General features: G+C 45.4%; 1 protein-coding gene across 2 annotated transcripts in view; it reads left to right on the top strand.

Moving 5' to 3' along the window:
* DOCK1 (dedicator of cytokinesis 1) overlaps positions 1 to 17,691 on the top strand; it is a 586,118-nt gene that overhangs the window by 499,129 nt on the left and 69,298 nt on the right. For both annotated transcript variants that reach the window (XM_043984307.1, XM_043984306.1), the window contains exon 38: positions 10,234 to 10,353. In XM_043984307.1, coding sequence (XP_043840242.1) covers positions 10,234 to 10,353 — 120 coding nt within the window. The remainder of the gene's footprint in view (positions 1 to 10,233; positions 10,354 to 17,691) is intronic.

Genomic DNA, 17,691 nt, shown 5'->3' with positions numbered 1-17,691 from the left:
ATAGGAAGCTTCCTTGTTAGTTCCTTGGGATTGTCTTGGATCATTGCACTGCTGAGAGTAGTTAATTCATTCACAATTGCTCATTGAACAATTGCTGTCACTACACACAATGTCCTCTGAGCTCTGCTCACTTCACCATACATCGATGTTCATTAGTCTTTCAAGGTTTTTCAGGGATCATCCTGTTTGTCATTTCCTGTAGCACAAGACCATTCCACTACAATCATATAACACAGCTTTTTCCATCATTCCTCAATTGATGGACATTTCCTTGATTCTCAATTCTTAGCCTCCACCAAGAGTTGCTATAAATATTTTTTGTACAATTTTTCCCCTTTTTCTCTTTTTCATGATTACTATTGTTAACTGTTTCCCTTCCATCCTATTCCCTTCCTCATGATATTTATTCTATTATCCATCTTCTTTCATCCTATCACTCTTCAAAAGGGATTTGCTTCTGTCTGTCCCCTCTCCCACTCTGCCCTTCCTTCTTTTGCCCTTCTCTCTTTATCCCTTTCCCCTCCTATTTTCCCGCTGGGTTATACAGATTACTCCACCCAATTGAGCCTGTACATTATTCCCTCCTTGAGCCAATTCTAATGAGATTGAGGTCTTTGAGCCAATTCTGATGAGTGTTAGGATCATTTACTGCCCAAGATTAAATAGATTACTCCACCCATTTGGGTGTGTCTATTAGTCCCTCCTTGAGGCAGCTCTGATGAGTTTAGGATCTTTGAGCCTTTTCTGATGAGTGTAAAATTCATTTGCTGCCCTGCTCCTCTCCCATCTCTTCCCCCACTCCATAAGCCTTTTTCTGTAACTTTCATGTAGGATTTCACTTCTGCCCTTCCCTCTCCCTCAATGAATTCCCTTCACCCCTCAATTTAACCCTAAAGATGTTATCATCTAGCTAAGTGACACAGTGGACAAAGCATCACCCCCGGATCCAGAGGGATCCCAGCCAAAATCTGGCCTCAGACATAAGACAGTCGCCCCCTGTATGACCCCAGGTATGTCCCCCAGCTCCAATTTTTTTTTTATGGTTCTCTAGGGTCTTGTATTTGAAAGTCAAATTTGCCATTCAGTTCAGGTCTTTTCATCACAAATATCTGAAAGTCTTTTTCATTAAAGTCCCATTTTTTCTGCTGAAAGATAATGCTGAGTTTTGCTGGTGATTCTTGGTGATTCTTTCCTTTGCCCTTTGGAATATCATATTCCATGCCCTCCGGTCCTTTAATGTAGAAGCTGGTAGATCTTGTGCTATCCTGACTGTGGCTCCACAGTGCTTGAATTCTTTCTTTTTGGCAGCTTGCAATATTTTCTCCTTGACCTGAGAGCTCTGGAATTTGGCTATGATATTCCTAGGAGTTTTCTTTTTGGGATCTCTTTCTGGAGGTGATCGGTGGATTCTTTCAATTTCCGTTTTAGCTTCTTCTTCTAGAATTTCAGGGCAATTTTTCCTGAGAATATCTTGGAAGATGATGTCTAAGCTCTTTCCTTGATCATGGTTTTCAGGTAGACCAATAATTTTCAAATTATTTCTCCTGGACCTATTTTCCAGGTCGGCAGTTTTTCCCAGAAGATATTTCACATTGCCCTCTATTTTTTTATTCATTTGGATTTGCTTTATTGTGTCTTGGTTTCTCATAAAGTCACTGGCTTCCATTTGTTCAATCCTAATTCTTAGGCAATTATTTTCATCAGAGAGCTTTTGTACCTCCTTTTCCATTTGACTTTTAAAGCTGTTGACTTTTTTCTCATGTCTTTCCTGCATCCCCCTCATTTCTCTTTCCATTTTTTCCTCTACCTCTCTGATTTTATCTTCAAAGTCCTTTTTGAGCACCTCTATGTCCTGAGACCAATTCATATTTTCTTGGAAGCTTTAGATTTGGGACCCTGATGTTCACATCTTACTCTGAGGGTGCCCCTTGGTCTTCCTTATTACTGAAGAAACTTTCTATGGTCCTCACCTTTCTCTGTCGGCTCATCTTGCCTTTCTTTTACTAGACTTTCAGCTCCTTAAAGTGGGGGCACTGTTTCTAGGCTGCAGTATCCCAAGCTTAAGAAGTCCCAGGTGGTATGATTTAAGGAGGATCAGGTTCTTCCCTTGCCTGGCCTGTTTCCTGGTCCTAGATGACCCCAGACCAACTTGCCAATCAACCAGCTTTGTGTGTTGTGGTTGTTAGCTCCGACGAGTCTGTGCCCCTCCCCCACCTGGGCCACTTCTACTCAAGCCTACCACCTGGTTCTCAGCAGGGGTGTAAAATCCAAGTTGTGTCTTAGCACATAGACCCCTCTAGTCTCTCCCCTGCCCAGGGCTCAGCCCACTCACCAGACTGTGAGCTTAGTTCCAGACAACACTGGTGCTTCAGCTGATTCAGAGGCTCTGGGGGTCTGCTTCTCTGGTGAGGTCTTCCTGGGACTGGATCTGTGTCAGGGTGACTGTGGAGTTGGGCCCAACTCCTGTATCAGCACAACAGCTCCCTCCTTCTGACCTTCCAAGCCGTTCTTGGTTAGAAGATGATTTCAGCACATTCTTCTGTGAGTTTTGCTGCTCCAGGCATTTTCCTGTGACCTTATTTGGATGTTTTTTAGAGCGATTGTGTCATGAGTTTGGGAGCTCACTGCCTTTCCTCCCCAACATGATTCTCAAACAGCTTTTTGAGTTGGAAGGCTTGGGTCCAACAGCTAGTCGCTTACACCAGAGAGGCATTGGACAAATGGAGTCATGTTGATTTGACTGTGGAAATGGAGGTGTTTATGACAGCAATTTGGAACTAAGTCATTGGCACTCAGAATCACAAAAGCTTTATCCTTAATGATCCATGCAGATTATGAAAAGAAATGGCAGTGATGCTGTCACCCATCACTTCAGGCTGTAAAAGTTTAGCACCTAGTGACTAGCCAACAGGACGTGACCGAGTGACCACCATACTATGTCAGAAGCTTTCTGCCTTCCCTGGATTGACAGATGACAAATTTGGCCTCAAATTATCCTGGAGAGGACAGTAAACCACACTAGTCCCTGTCCATTATCACAGACCAAACAATTGCAAGACAACATGAATTCATAAAAACTTAGGAGCAAAATTTTAAATAGATATTGTTGTCCCCAAACTCATCATCATGGGAACAAACAAAAAACGTCTTTCAAAATATACAGACTAAAAACAAAAAAACAAAAATAAAAACAAACAAAAAAAAATATGCAGACTGGACTGAGACACCTAACTCACACTAGAACAGGAGGCATATACATCATCCCCAGCTTCTTGTCTACTCATAGAGTTGTACCAAGGAAGGTTTCAGTGAGGATGCTCATGTGCCGAGTGTGAGCGGACATCCTAATGCTTTTATTTTTTATTTATTTACACACTATGCATAAAACATCGACCATCAAGGAAGAGCATCTTGCCCTGAGATCATTTCTATTGGAATTCCATCATGAAAAGAGAAAAATGGCAATAATAAGCAATTTTGTAGAGGAGACGGGCACACTTAGGCTAGAATTCTGAGAAGCCCCCCTTGAATGGGAGGGCATGAATCCAATTAGCAGAGCAGCTGTGCCCAAAGAGAGGAAGTGACTCCACCAAAGCTAGGGTCTGCTCTGGCTGCCACAAGTAAACACGTCCACCCACAGCATTGGATGGAAAGACTGAAATGTTTTGGGTCCAGCACACAGCCCTGGGACATATATCCAACAGTCACTGATGCAATAAAGATGAGAGGAGGAAAAGAGGACCTTCCAAGGGTTACCCTGGAAGATGAGTATCACCCACTGTCATGGCAGAAGCCACTTGAGAGAGATTTTGGAGCTCTGGGCAAAGGCATTAGAAGTTTTACTGGTCCCATTAAAGCTATCAAAAAGAAGCATATGAGAAAAAGACATTCAAAACACAAAACTATATTATAAATTCTAAACACCCTTAATCAGCGATGGAAAGGCAAAGTCAAAAGGCTAATGTGATACAAGGAATCAAAGGAAGCAGGACAAAGCACAAAATAAATAATGCAATGTTACTCTAGAGGCTTGAGAAATAAGCAGAAAATGTCAGATTCCAGTCCTGCAGATGGGCACAAGAAGTCCAACACCAGCAAAAAGCAGGTTCAATCATATGAGAAACAGAAAGCTTGCACCCCATTAATATGAAGAGCAGCAGAAAAATCTCCAGACCACGTGCAGAACCTCAGCATCAGACTAGAAGGGGCAACCAAGGCCATCTTGTCCAATCCATACATGAGGAGGGCCCTCTATATGGTCATCTAGCATTTGCTGGAAGACCTCCAATGAGGAGGAAGCCCCTACCTTCCGACCACCCCGTTCCCCATCCAAACAGCTCTCAGTGCTAGGAAGAATTCCCTTAGATGGAGTGTAAGGCTGTCTCACTGTCATCTCCACCCATTACTCCTAGTTCTGTCGTCTGGAGCCAGTCAGAACAAATCTTTGCCCTTTCCCACAATACAGGCTTTCAGCAGTTTGAAGACAGTCATCATATGACTGTGCCCAAGCATCTTTTCTCCAGGCTACCTGACCCCAGTTTCTCCTCATCTGGCATGTAAAGAAACCTGGCTTTAGACTGAATTGGTTGTCATCCCCTAGACTACCTCCTCCATGTTGGTATTCTTCCTAAAATGGAATCTCTAGGAATTGCAACATTTTCCATAAGTCTTCTGACTAGATTTGGGCCCAAAGGGAATGTCATATCTCAAGGCAGTGTCTCTCCCTACAATTACCTGTTTGACTTGTGCCACTATTGATGCATATTGAACTTGCGGTCCACTAAAACCTCCAGATCATTTTTCATATAAATAGCTATCTAGCCACTCTTCCCCATCTCACACATCTTATACTTGCAAAGTTGATTTTTTGAAGACGAGTGTGAAACTGATGTTTGTTATTATTCAATTTCATCTCATTGGATCCAGCCCAGTACTGTAGCCTATTAAGGTGAGACTGAGCACTCCCACCTTTGTGTCACTGGGGCAGACTTGATAAGCATGTTATCTTTCTCTTTAAGTCACTGATTTTTTTTTCAGGGCAATGAAGTTTAAGTGACTTGCCCAAGGTCACACAACTAGTAAGTGTCAAGTGTCTGAGGCCGGATTTGAACTCAGGTCCTTCTGAATCCAGGGCCGGTGCTTTATCCACTATGCCACCTAGCTGCCCCCAAGTCATGGATTCTTGTTTTTGTTAGTTTCTGGGGGTTTTTTTTGTTGTTGTTTGTCTGTTTGTTTTTTTGCTGGGCAGTGAGAGTTAAGTGATTTGCCCAGGGTCACACAACTACTAATTGTCAAGTGTCTGAGACCAAATTTGAACTCAGGTCCTCCTGAATCCAGGGCAGCTGCTTTATCCACTGTGCCACCTAGCTGCCCTACCAAAGTCATTGATTCTTAAAAGTTAAACAGAATAGGGCTAAGCACAGATCCTCTGGGTCCTCCTTTGGATGCTTGACTCTAAATGCATGTTGAATCATTCACTGTTCCTTGGGCTTGAGCTAAAAATGACTCAGAGTCTGCCTTGACTTCTGATACTTAACTCTCCCATGTTTAGCGCAGTGCCTAGTACCTCGTAGGTGCTTAATAAATCTGACTGACCATCTGGATTTGGCATTTTGACACTAACTATAGTCCTCTTTGTTGGCATGACATTGTTTCCAGTATGGATATCTGCATCTTTAATGACTGAGAAGCGATTTCCCATGTTTCCTTTTGTTTTTCCCAGTGGGAATACAAAGAACTGGAACAAGCATTTCCTGCCTCATCCACAGATAACTTGAGGTGAATTGACTGCCCCCCTTTAAAGAAGCACCCAGTGCCCCAAATGGCCCCTCTGTTTGCCCATCTCATCAGCACCCCGGTTCCTGATGTCCAAAGGGGATTCCACGGTGCCAGGCAGCTATAGTCACTGATGTGGTGCATGAGCCAGAGCGTGAGTGAGCCAGTGAGCCACAGTGGTGGTGCTCGTGACAGCTGCCGCGGTGGGCCACTCTCCCCATTACAGCCTGTTACCCCTCAGAACACACAGGCTCATGAGGAAGATGGGAAGGGAAATTGTTTAGAAGAAAAATAAATCAAATCATATCAGGAGAAGTCGTGTGCCCTGCCAACCATCTCAGGGGGAAACGTCTCGATGGGTCTGGATAGCTTACATGTAAGCTGAGGCCAGAACAAAATCAGCTTTAAGCACAAGCTAGACACCCTCTCTTTCTGTGTGTGTGTGTGTGTGTGTGTGTGTGTGTGTGTGTGTGTGTGTGTGTGTGCGTGCGTGCGTGATTGTTGTCGTGGTCATCATCATCATCTCTACGACTTTGGATTGAAGGGACCTCAAAGGGCATCTGATCCAACCCCTTCATTTTACTCATGAACAGACTGAGGCCCAGAAAGGTTGAGTGAAGGTCACCCAGGTAATTAGTGAGAGGATTGCATTACCCCCCTCCCCTCCAGTGCTTTAACATTAAATCCAGTGGCCTTCCCTTGGAATCCATGCCCTGCAAGATCAGGTAGCCAGCCTCACAATAATGCAAATAATGGAGTTCAGTTGGCATCTAGTTTCCACCCACCCCTTCCTTCCCACGATAATGACATGGAAATGCAGAGTCCCACAAAGGAGCATAATTTATGAAGATAAAGATTTCAGGAGTTGCATCTGACATCAGCATCACCCGGGGAATGCAGGTGGTCTTACCCGCTGGAGTTTCAGTAACAAGCTATTTTGGTGAACATGAAGATCTCTCTTTTACACCAGGGAAATTAAAATGGAATTGACAGCCGACTTGCAGAGTCTGTCTACAAGTGTGTGTGTGTGTGTGTGTGCGCACGTGTGCGTGTGTGTGCATGTGTGTGTGTGTGTGTGTGTGTGTGTGCACCCTTGCACATACGCATTAGGGGCCAGAGCATTTGCCTTTAGCTCCACTGAGGAGCCCACTAGTTCATCATCACTGGCCTAGTCACCAGTCCCCCATAGATTCAGCCAAGACATCCCGTGCCACGGGGCCCTGGATTTTTCAGCTAGATGGCTTCATATCACTCCATGTCTCTTACACCATTAGGCTTTGTAATTTGTCATAACTATGCCTAGCATATGGCTTCCAATGTGGATTTATAATGCTTAATCAACTGTCTTCAGAGCATGATTTTTATTCTGTTATGAAAAAAAATCCCTCTGATGTGATTAGACCATTCTCATTGATGATAGACTCAATCTGAAAATAGTCACCTTTCCTGATGAGCTAATTTTGTGTGGAATAAGAGAAACAGGAGCCCCCTCCTTACCTTCTGCATCGGCCTGGCCTGTGTGGGTGCATTCTCAAGGGTGGGTGCAGAGTAGGCTGCCTTGCCCCCAAATGGAGTTTTAAGCTAAAGCCATTACCTCATTTAGGCATTTCTCTTTCCCATTTATTTCCCCCCTCAGATGGTCAAATGCACAGTCTGTGGGAGCACTCGAGACCCCACCTGTATGATGTGGGCGAGCCCCGCCCCGCCTCGCCCTGGGCCCTCTTGTCCTCCCTTGCAAAGTGAGGGAGTTGGGGGCTTGGGCCTCTGGGTTCTTCTAACTCTCCATCCAGGCTCCGGCACTTCCCTCTCTGAGTCAGTTTCTTCATCTGTAAAATGGAGATGGCAAGGCCAGTGGTAGCTCGGCCAAGTGGAAGATGCAGTGATGCAAGCAGCGTGAGTGCCGTGGGAGGTGCCCCCTCCCTCAGGGGCTTGAGGCAGGGGCTGGACAACCCTTGGCTGAGCGGGTTACTCAGGTGTCCAGTGGGTGCTCAGGGCCCTCCCTCCCAGTTCTGAGGCCCTGGGACCATGTGACAGAAACGGCAGCTCTCTCGCCAGGGTCCCCATTCCCACGCTGGTCCCTGCTCTAGTCCTGCCCGTGGCATCCACCCCAGCAGAAGAGATCTGCGGCTTCAGTTAAGAGCAGAGCCACCTTCCCTTCCGACGGACAGTATCCCAGTGGGGTTTGGGGTGGCAGGTGACATCGAGGCTCTGAACCCCCCTGGCCTGTGCGGGAGGAGCTGGGTGGCAGCACGATCCCTGCCCAGCGCCACAGCCAGTGCCCATCAGGTCTGATGGCTTTTTCCCTTTCTCAGTGATGCAGAGCAGGAGGAGACTCATGAAGTGGAGTTTTGTTCAGTGTAGTTTGTAGCCCTCGCCTTCTCTTATTGGCCAGCCAGAATACTCTGCTCCCTCTCCTGAGCATCACCATGGGCACCTTAGTCAGGGGTCTATAGCCTCGGATGCCTGCAGTGGCTATTTCTTGTAGAATTGAGAGTAAGACAGTCCCTGAGAGGTCACCAAGCTCACACAGTCGTGGATTCACACATTCATTAAGCATTTGCTGAGCATCTACTGTCTGTGGGCACTGAGGACACAGACAAGAACCGAAGCCCCTGCCCTGGTGGAGCTTCCATTGTATTGGAAGACCTTCTGTGTGTAGATGTTAAAGCCAAAGTGCACCTTAGTGGGTCATCTCATCCAGACCCTGCTCCATTTTGCAGAAAAGGCCCCAAGAAGGAAAGCCACATTCCCAAAGCCGTACATTCCCTTCTTTCTGCTCCTACTGCACAACCCTAGTTCTGGCCCTCATCTTGCCAGGACAATTCTAGCTGGTCTCCCTGCCTCAAGTCTCTCTCATCCAGTGCATTTTCCGCTCACCTGCCAAGGCAATCTTCCTGAAGCCCAGGTCTCGCCGTGTCCCACTTCCTTCTCCCTCAGCCAACTCCACTGACTCCCTCTTACCTCTGAGGTCACATGCAAGCTCCTTTGGTTGCCACCTTCTTGCACCTTTGTCCCCTGCATTTGCTCTGGCTTGCCTCACCTTGGGACGTTCTATGCCCTCCTCTCTGCCTCCTGGGTTCCTTTAAGACGGCTCAGGTCCTACCCTATTCACAAGACCTTTCTCACCTCCCATTCTGTTCCCACACTGTTAGCACCTTCCCTCGGATCATTTCCCATCAACCCTCTCCATATCTTGAGTGCACCTGGTTGTTTCCACACTGTCTCTGCCATCAGAATGTGAAGATTGTGAAAGGATGTGAAATTCTTGACAGAATTTACTGTTATGTGCCTTTCTTTGATCCCCCAAGGCCGGGCTCAGTGCCTGGTACATCATCAGTGTGTAATTAATAAATGCTTGTCACCTTGGAAGCAGAAATACCTTTGGAGAATTGGTCTGTAAGAGGCTAAGCATGGGATACTTCTTGGGTTGTATGCAGGACCCAAAGAGGAATCGTTAAGTTGTTGTCTCTTTGGAAGGTCTCTCATGGGTGGCCCTGGGGTCAGTATCTCGTCCTGTTTAAGTTTCTTATCATTGACTCATGTAAGGGCAGAGATAACAAGACTTTCAGATTTCCATATGACCCCAAGCTGGTTTAGCTAGTAGACACAATGGATGAGAGAGCGTGTTCCCAAAGATCTTAGCAGGCTAGAACACTGGCCTGAATTTAATAAGACAGAATCCAATAGGAATCTATGTACACGTTTACATCAGGGATCAAGAAATCAATTTCACAAGAACAAGATGGTAGAGGCAGAAATAGACACAGGTTTATCTGAAAATGCAAGTAGGAAATGGGCTACCCAATACCTAGAGGGACCGACAGGCTGGTTAGTTCAGTGGGTAAACTCAGAACTAGTTCCAAATACCAGCCCTAGTACTTGTGCCTCATCTTTCTGTTTGCTCCCTTCCCATCCTTGCTGATAGCTTAAACTTTGTCCAGATCCCTTTGTGATGAATTATTCATCCCTTCTTTTCACTGATGGAAATACTCAGGGCCCATTTTGGTCTCCCTCCCTCTCTTCCTTCCTCCCTTCCTTCCTTTTTTATCATTCTGTCACTACTTTCTTTCTGCTTCTAGCCCTCCCACCCCTGTAATAAAAACCTCAGTCAGATGAATCACATCTACATGTGGGGCATGCCTGCAAATGTCCATCTCCTTCTGTGCCCCGAGTCTCTGTGATTGAGTTTTTAATTTTTAATTTTTGGGGGTGGTGAGGCAGTTGGGGTTAAGTGACTTGCCCAGGGTCACACAGCTAGTAAGTGTTAAGTGTCTGAGGCCGGATTTGAACTCAGGTCCTCCTGACTCCAGGACCAGTGCTCTGTCCACTGTGCCACCTAGCCGCCCCTGTGATTGAGTTTTTAAAGGACACGTTGAATTGGTAACAATGGTAGGAGGCTCTTGCCATCTTGTACCTCATTTCTTTATCCCTGAACCTTTCACATTTTTCTCATTTCAGTGGTCCGAGGAGGCATGTGCCGCCCATCTTACTCAGCGGGATGGGTACCAAGCAACCACCCAAGGTCAACTCAAAGACCAGCTATACCAAGAAATCATTCACTACTTTGATAAGGGCAAGGTAAATAAACCCCACGCTGGTTTTTGTTCTTCTCCCTTCTCTTCTTTCAAGCGTACAGAACTCAAAGGAAGCCAAGCCTTTTGCTTGGGGCAGCTTCTCAAAGGAGGTCGCAGTCAGCTATCGAATGCAAGGAGATTTGGCCTAGGCACAGCCTTCCTGTTCTGTGTCTAGAGCTTAAATGTGGAAATCCTCAAAAGCAGAAAAAATGACCAGTAGAACATTCTTAAATGCTCCACTGAAAACAGGAAGAACAAACCACCAATTTCTTAAAGGCATTTATTTATAAGGAGAAACTTGGGCTGGAGGTCTCTCATTTGGAGGTCATCCCTGAGTGCTTGTTATTGGAACCCTCTGGCTATTTAAAGATTCTCTGTTGTTGAGGCCAAATGAGTCCTTTGGTAGGTGAGAGGATGGTTTCCCTGGCAGCCGGCAGGTTTATTGGACCCTAGACCATTGTATATACTCTGTTGACTCCCATGGCACAGAAACTTGCCATGGTGTTCATTAGTTGCTGATGAATGCTGTTTGTAGTGGTTGTGAACTCCTGATGCCCAATGATGCAGGGAGAAGGAGATGACCACACTGGTCCTGTTCACTCCTGAAAGTGACTAGGTGATATTGAGTCTTGTGACACTCTCAGCCAGTCTGGCGGGTCTTGGGATGAACACATTTTGGTTTTTCCTCAATTGAGTCAATGTGTCAAAATCCGCTTGGACCCCACTCCTCCAGAGATTCCATTCAATTCTGGGAATCAGAATAAACCTGGGACAAAGCAAACCCCATCTCTTGTGAGTCTGTGGAGAATCCAGAGACAACATCGTTGAGATTCAGTGCTGTCTAGCACCCTAAAACCACCCCCTGAGCAGTGCAAGAGGACACTTATCACTGCTGCCACCATTTTTCTTCCTGTTATTATTGTCATTGATGTTGACATTTAACATCTTGGTAGGACTTCAAGGCTTGCCCAGCATAGGACAGACAAGTGCCACTGTTATCCCCATTTCGCAGCTGAGAAAAGAGACGCTCAGAGAGGTGATGAGACAATAAAGTAGGAGAGACCTTCAAAATCTTCTAGTCTTGTCCCCCTTATTTTAAAGATGGGAAACAGAGAACCTGAGAACTTAAGTGACTTGCCCATGGTCTATAGTGTCTAAGGCAAGTTTTGAACCCAGGTCTTCCTGACACCAAGTCCAGAATTCTGTCATTCACGACTGCCTCTAATGAGCAGTTCTCCAGTGGCAGATAGGCTAGACTTTCTCACGGCCCCAGAGGGCAGAGGTAGCAGTCCAAGCTGGAGAACAAGCTACAGAGGGGCAGATTTAGGCTCGCTGCAGCTCCCTGAGGTGGGCGCAGCTGCAGCTTGCCACGGGAGGTGGTGCCCTCTCTTTATTTGGTGATCTCCAAGCAGACCGTTCACCCACCAGCTGTCATGGGAATTTCTATTCCAGTAAGGGTTGGCCTGACTGCCTGAACAAATCCTTTCCAGTCCTGAATTCCTGTGATCCTGTCATTTTACAGCTGAGCGTATGCATGTCTATGTTGAGAGAGGGTTTTCTCCCCTTGTTTTCCATGATGCATTAAGCAACAAATCTGAAATCCTGTCAGCCCTGTGGTTTGTGGAATGGAATGCAGTTTCCAGTTGAAGCCAGTTCCATTTTCTCCTGCTTGGCAAAAGGGGTTTCCTTTCTGTGCCCATCCCTGGGGGCAGCCCAGCCCCACTTTCTGACGCCTGCTTGCCCCCCATGACTTTAAGGCTTAGGCTCAGATCAGAGAGAAGGGATAATCTCAGTTTGAAGCAATGTGTCAGGCAGATGGAGAGCCTAGGGAAGTGCCAGGTGCCATGGGTAATTAGGTACTTAATATATTCCTGTTAATGGTGATGACTGGGGAGGCTAAGGGAGCTGGGGCTAAGCCTAAGGAAGTGCTTAGGAGCAGGGGCTGAGACAGGCTTCTAAGCAGAGAAAGACTGATTAAGACTTCCTTCTGTAAGCCTACCTTGTCAGGATTTGGCCAATTTTGTAGGCTCTGCTATTCACAGAAATAGGGTAGTCATGTCGGGGACAACTTGTGCAAAAGATGGACTGACAAAGACAGAGCCCTTAGCAAAACTAGAGCAGAGGAGGAGAGGGAGACAGTAACTTAAAGAAGGCGATTTCAGATCCCCTAACCAAACAGTCATGAAGATAAACCTGGCACCCACAAAACCTTCTAGGCATATTCAAAAATTTGATCATCATAATAAATAAATAATAAAATGTACAATACACAGATAAGCCAATGTCAATATGTACAAAATCAGTCCTTTTCTGTTCTACTGGATATGTAGAAACACTCATTTTATTTGGTGTCTGTTTTATAATTAAATAAATGAAATATATATAATGTAATTTCAGGACTATGTGAGCACTAATAGCTTGAAGAGTTTGGGGGAATGTGTAGAAAAGGCATAATGGACCTCATACCACTTTAGATGAACCTTGAGAAAACTAGGGTTTCCAGGAGGCAGAAGTGATGAAGGGGTGTATTTGTGACAGAGAGTGGACCCTCTGCACACAGCCTGGGAATGTTGTACGAAAGGAGAAGTAAACAGACCATTTGAGTTGGAATTTAGAGTGATTGTAGATTACGATTGTGAAGTTTTTACAAGGTGAAATTAGAGCCAGGTTATAAATGGCTAAAAATGCCTGATAAATGAGTCTCTGTGTGTATATGCATATATACACACATGTGTGTGTGTATACTGTGTATATACACATCTACACATGTGTGTACGTGTATATGTATCTGCATGAGTGTATATGCGTATGTGTGTATATGTGTGTATGTATGTATATGCTGTGTGTATATATGCATACATATATTTTTTCCTCCCCACCAAGAAGCCATAGGAAGCCGCCGTAACTTCTTCAGCAGGGAGTGATGTGATCAGCACCATGATTTAGGGATGCTCACTCAGAAGGTGGGTGAAGGATGCGTGGGAAAAGGGAGACATGAATTGGGGGCCCAGTGAGGAGGTAAGCAGTAGCGAAGGCCTGATTCAGGCTGGTGGTCTTAGGAGTGGAGAAAAGTGAGTCAGGCTACAGCTCTTCCTTCCATCAGTCTCTCACTAATGAATGATGCTCCGTTATCTCTCCCCATTTTTCCCACCCCAAATCCTTCTTCCATTTTTGCTTTTCCACCCTCCAAGAAAGGATGGGTTGGCTCTTAATATGGCTATTCATTTTTAACCATGTCATTTGTCAACATCGAAGGTCATTTCCACCTGCTTTCCTTTCTATCCCTTTTCATCCCTCCTTCCGCTTTACCGATAATCTCTCTTTGCTCCTTTCACATTCCCTTTTTACTGTGATCTTCCACTTTCTTGCCAAAGCTTTCTGTTCCCTTTCTCAGGACAATCTGACTTCCTGTGCTAGAGCAGCTCCGAATTTCCTGCGTTTTTTGTGTTTGGCTGAGGTCTAGTAATTTCCAACAAAGCCCTTAATCCAAGGACTTCACTGAAGATCACCGGCCTTCTGTACGGCCGGATGGGAGCAGAAAACAGAATGCTGGCGGTTAAAAAAGAAGAAGACGATGGTAGTTTCATCACAGTGAGAAAGGAAGCATTAGTCAGTGTTAACCCACCTTTAAAATCTAGACACAAGCAGGCAGCACGCACAGAGAGGGTGAATCACTTATAGCCTAAGGAGTAGATTAAGCCCAGCAACAGTTTTCCACTTGAGCAGAGTGGAGTTCCCCCTCCCCGCAAAATCGCCCTTGGTTTTACAAAGTTCACACATCACTGGCTTCCTCCAAAGGAACAAGAGGACGGGGACATTTTCTCGTTATTTCAGGAACTAAAAATAGAAGGTCAGGGAGCTGCTTTACATAGCTGGTGACATGGGGGAATTTTTAGAAGTGGGATTTTCAGGAAATCTGAATTAAGAGCTTTATGTTAGTGAACTATGCTAGGAAAATGTATTCCCAGTTACATGGACTTCATTGGCCCCATCCAATCCAATAAGTCTTTATTAATTGACCACTGTATGCAAGACACTATACTAGGGCCTGAGGATACAGAGTCACAAAGATTTGTAATCCCTGCCCCCAGAGAGGTTGCGGTCTATTGATAGTGACCAAGGACCAACTTGTGGCTTATTGTTGACACTCCCACCCCCAAATCCCTTGAAATCATGGAAAAACCTGATGGCAATGATACTAATCAAATTATCGTAAAAGCATCATTGAGTAAAGGGATTTTGCCATCAATGTATCAACAAGCATTTATTAATTACCTATTGTGTGCCAGGTATTATATTCAATAATGGGAATACAGAGACAAAAAATGAAACCATCACTTCCTCCCAAGGATCTTACATTCTAATGAGAGAAACAACATGCACAGATATATGTATATTTACAGTACATTCAGAGAAGATACAAGATGACTTGGTTGGGGAAGGCACCTAAAGGTGGGGGGCCCAGGAAACAACAAAAGGGGAAAGAAAAATCCTCCTGTAGAATATGAGATTTTTTTTTAATTTTTTTTTTTTTTTAGTGAGGCAATTGGGGTTAAGTGACTTGCCCAGGGTCACACAGCTAGTAAGTGTTAAGTGTCTGAGGCCGGATTTGAACTCAGGTACTCCTGACTCCAGGGCCAGTGCTCTATCCACTGCGCCACCTAGCTGCCCCTAGAATATGAGATTTGAACTGAGTCTTGAATGCAACTGAGAATTACAAGAGACAGAAGAGAGAAGGGAGAACATTTCAGAGAGAGGGGACACTCAGTGCAAAGGCCTGAAGTCAGGAGATAGAGCGCCAGGTGCGAGAGATGGCAAGAAGGGTCAGTCAACAAGCATTTATTAAGCACTGACTATGTGCTGGGCATCATGCCAAGCTCTGGGGATGCAAAGAAAGACAGAAGCCAGTCCATGAGTCCCTCATGGAACTCAATCTGATGGGGGAAAATCACTATGGACAGCTAACTATGTACAATCAAAACCTGTGGGAAGATGGAAGGTGATCTCATTAGGGAAGGCACTATTACCACCTGGGAAGATTGTGAAAGGCCTCCTGTAGAAGGTGGGATTCTAGCAATCTGGACAAGAGTTTGGGGAGTCAGTTTGGCAAGACCGTAGGCTTTAGACCACCTTTAGACCCACAAGAGACCACAGCGTTGAAGTGTATGTGTGTATGTGTATCTGCTTGTGTATATATGTGTATCTGTATTTATGTATGTATGTGTGTCTGCATGTCTGCATGCATGCATGTATATGTACATATGTGTATCTGCATGTATGTATATGTATCTGCATGTATGCATGCATGTATATGTATATCTGTATGTGTGTCTGCATGCATGTGTATGTACATGTGTGTGCATATGCATGTACGTATACGTACATGTGTGTATGTGTATGCATGTATGCATGTGTGTATATGTACATACGTGTATCTGTATTTATGTATGTGTATGCATGCATGCATGTGTATGTACATGTGTATGTGTATATGTATGTATGCATGTCTGCATGTATGTATATGTACATATGTGTGCGTGTGTCTGCATGTATGCATGTATGTGTATCTGCATGTATGTGTATGTATATCTGTATGTATGTGTGTCTGCATGCATGTATATGTACATGTGTGTATATGTATATGCATGTATGTGTGCCTGCATGTACGCATGTACGTGTATGTACATGCGTGTATCTGTATGTATGTGTGTCTGCATGTATGTCTACATATGTGTATGCATGTGTGCATGCATGTGTATGTATATATGTGTATATGTATCTGCGTGTATGCCCAGACGGGTGGCTAGAATTTTCCTCTAAAGCATTGCTATCTGCAGGTGTAGAATCCATCTGAGAGAAGCAGCCCTGACATCTTCCTTGACTGCCCTGCACTGTGGAGGGGACCAGACCCCAGGCTCCCCAAGGCTGCACCAGCAGGGCCTGAGCTGGGCCTCGAGCCTGGGCCTAGGGGAGACCCGTGAGGCTCTTCCTCCAGGACCAGGATCCCCAGTTCACAGAGGAGAAAACCAGCCCTGGCTTAGATAAAGACCAGTGGATCGGGGTGCCACAGCAATTCCCCAAGACTAATGAGGCAGGGGGAGAATGAATCAAATAAAATCTCAAACCAGATCCTCTGATAGACCCGTTTTCCCTTATGGTCGTAATAATGATGATGAAAAGTGACATTCAGTGAGTGTTTTTAAGGTTTCCCATGCCCTTTAGCAATATTCTCTCATTTGTCCCCCACAATCACCCTGTGAGGCTAGGACTGCAGGAGTCATTATCCCTCTTTATGGATAAGAAAACGGGGGTGTAGAAAAACTAAAGTGAGTCGGTCTTGGTAGCACAGCTAGTAAGTGTCAGAGACGGGATTCAAACCCGAGTCTTTCTTGACTTCAGGCCTGTCAGCATCCTCAACTTTCTGACCTTTAGCTGATAATCAGGCAGCACACCTTCTGACCCCCAAATAACCATTTTAGAGGTATTTTAGGACATGTTAAGTGATTGTGTAACCTTTCCTGAACTGAGTAGGGTCAGATCATTCTGTCCAGGCCTCAAACCCTATGACCTGTGGACACTGACCCTCCTCAGTGACTGGCCAGGTTATATATTGCCATTATTAATCAATCCTCCATGAGAGAAGCTTCCTGAGACGTCGGCCTGTGGGCACAACCCCAGGTTTCTCTCAGAGGCTGACTTCATTTTACGTGAACTTTTCAGATTAAATTATAGACTTCTCCAAAAGGCACCTCATTTAATAATCAGAGGGAGTTTATCAGAAATTGATGTAATCAAAGCTTTCATTTCCCACACAGCTGGGTGTGTGTGTGTGTATGTGTGTGTGTGTGTGTGTGTGTGTGTGTGTGTGTGTGTGTGTGTGTGTGGTGCACTGGGTTTGGGCTTTTTTTTTTTTTTTAAATCCTTCCCACAAAGCCTGCATCTTTGTGCTTACAGTTCTGTCAGACAGCCCTGGGACACATCCAGGTCCAGGCTGACGAGCTCTCACTCCTACTCCCTCAGTGACCTTAAGCAAGAGATTTCCCTTCTTTGGCCCTCTGTTTATTCCTCGGCCAAATGATGGAAATGGACCCCAGGAGCTCCGAATGATCTGATGATCCCCCAGCCCTGGAACAAAGCCAGGCAGCCTCAGAACTGAGAAGCGTTAGAGAGTGCATTGACCACAGTGGCGCCTCTAGTCGGCGTTGGAGATGGGGGCTCCTGACTCCCAGGACAGTCTGTTGTCCACCCTGGTGGGCCTGACTCTGGATCTGAAAGCTGATCGCCTCCAGCTCCTCCCGTCTACATCTTGTGTGTCCGTGCCGGTGCATGTGGCTTCCCATTA

This window comes from Dromiciops gliroides, chromosome 2 (genome assembly GCF_019393635.1).
Source record: "Dromiciops gliroides isolate mDroGli1 chromosome 2, mDroGli1.pri, whole genome shotgun sequence".
NCBI lineage: Eukaryota > Metazoa > Chordata > Mammalia > Microbiotheria > Microbiotheriidae > Dromiciops > Dromiciops gliroides.
This window is presented reverse-complemented; position numbering and strand designations above follow the sequence as displayed.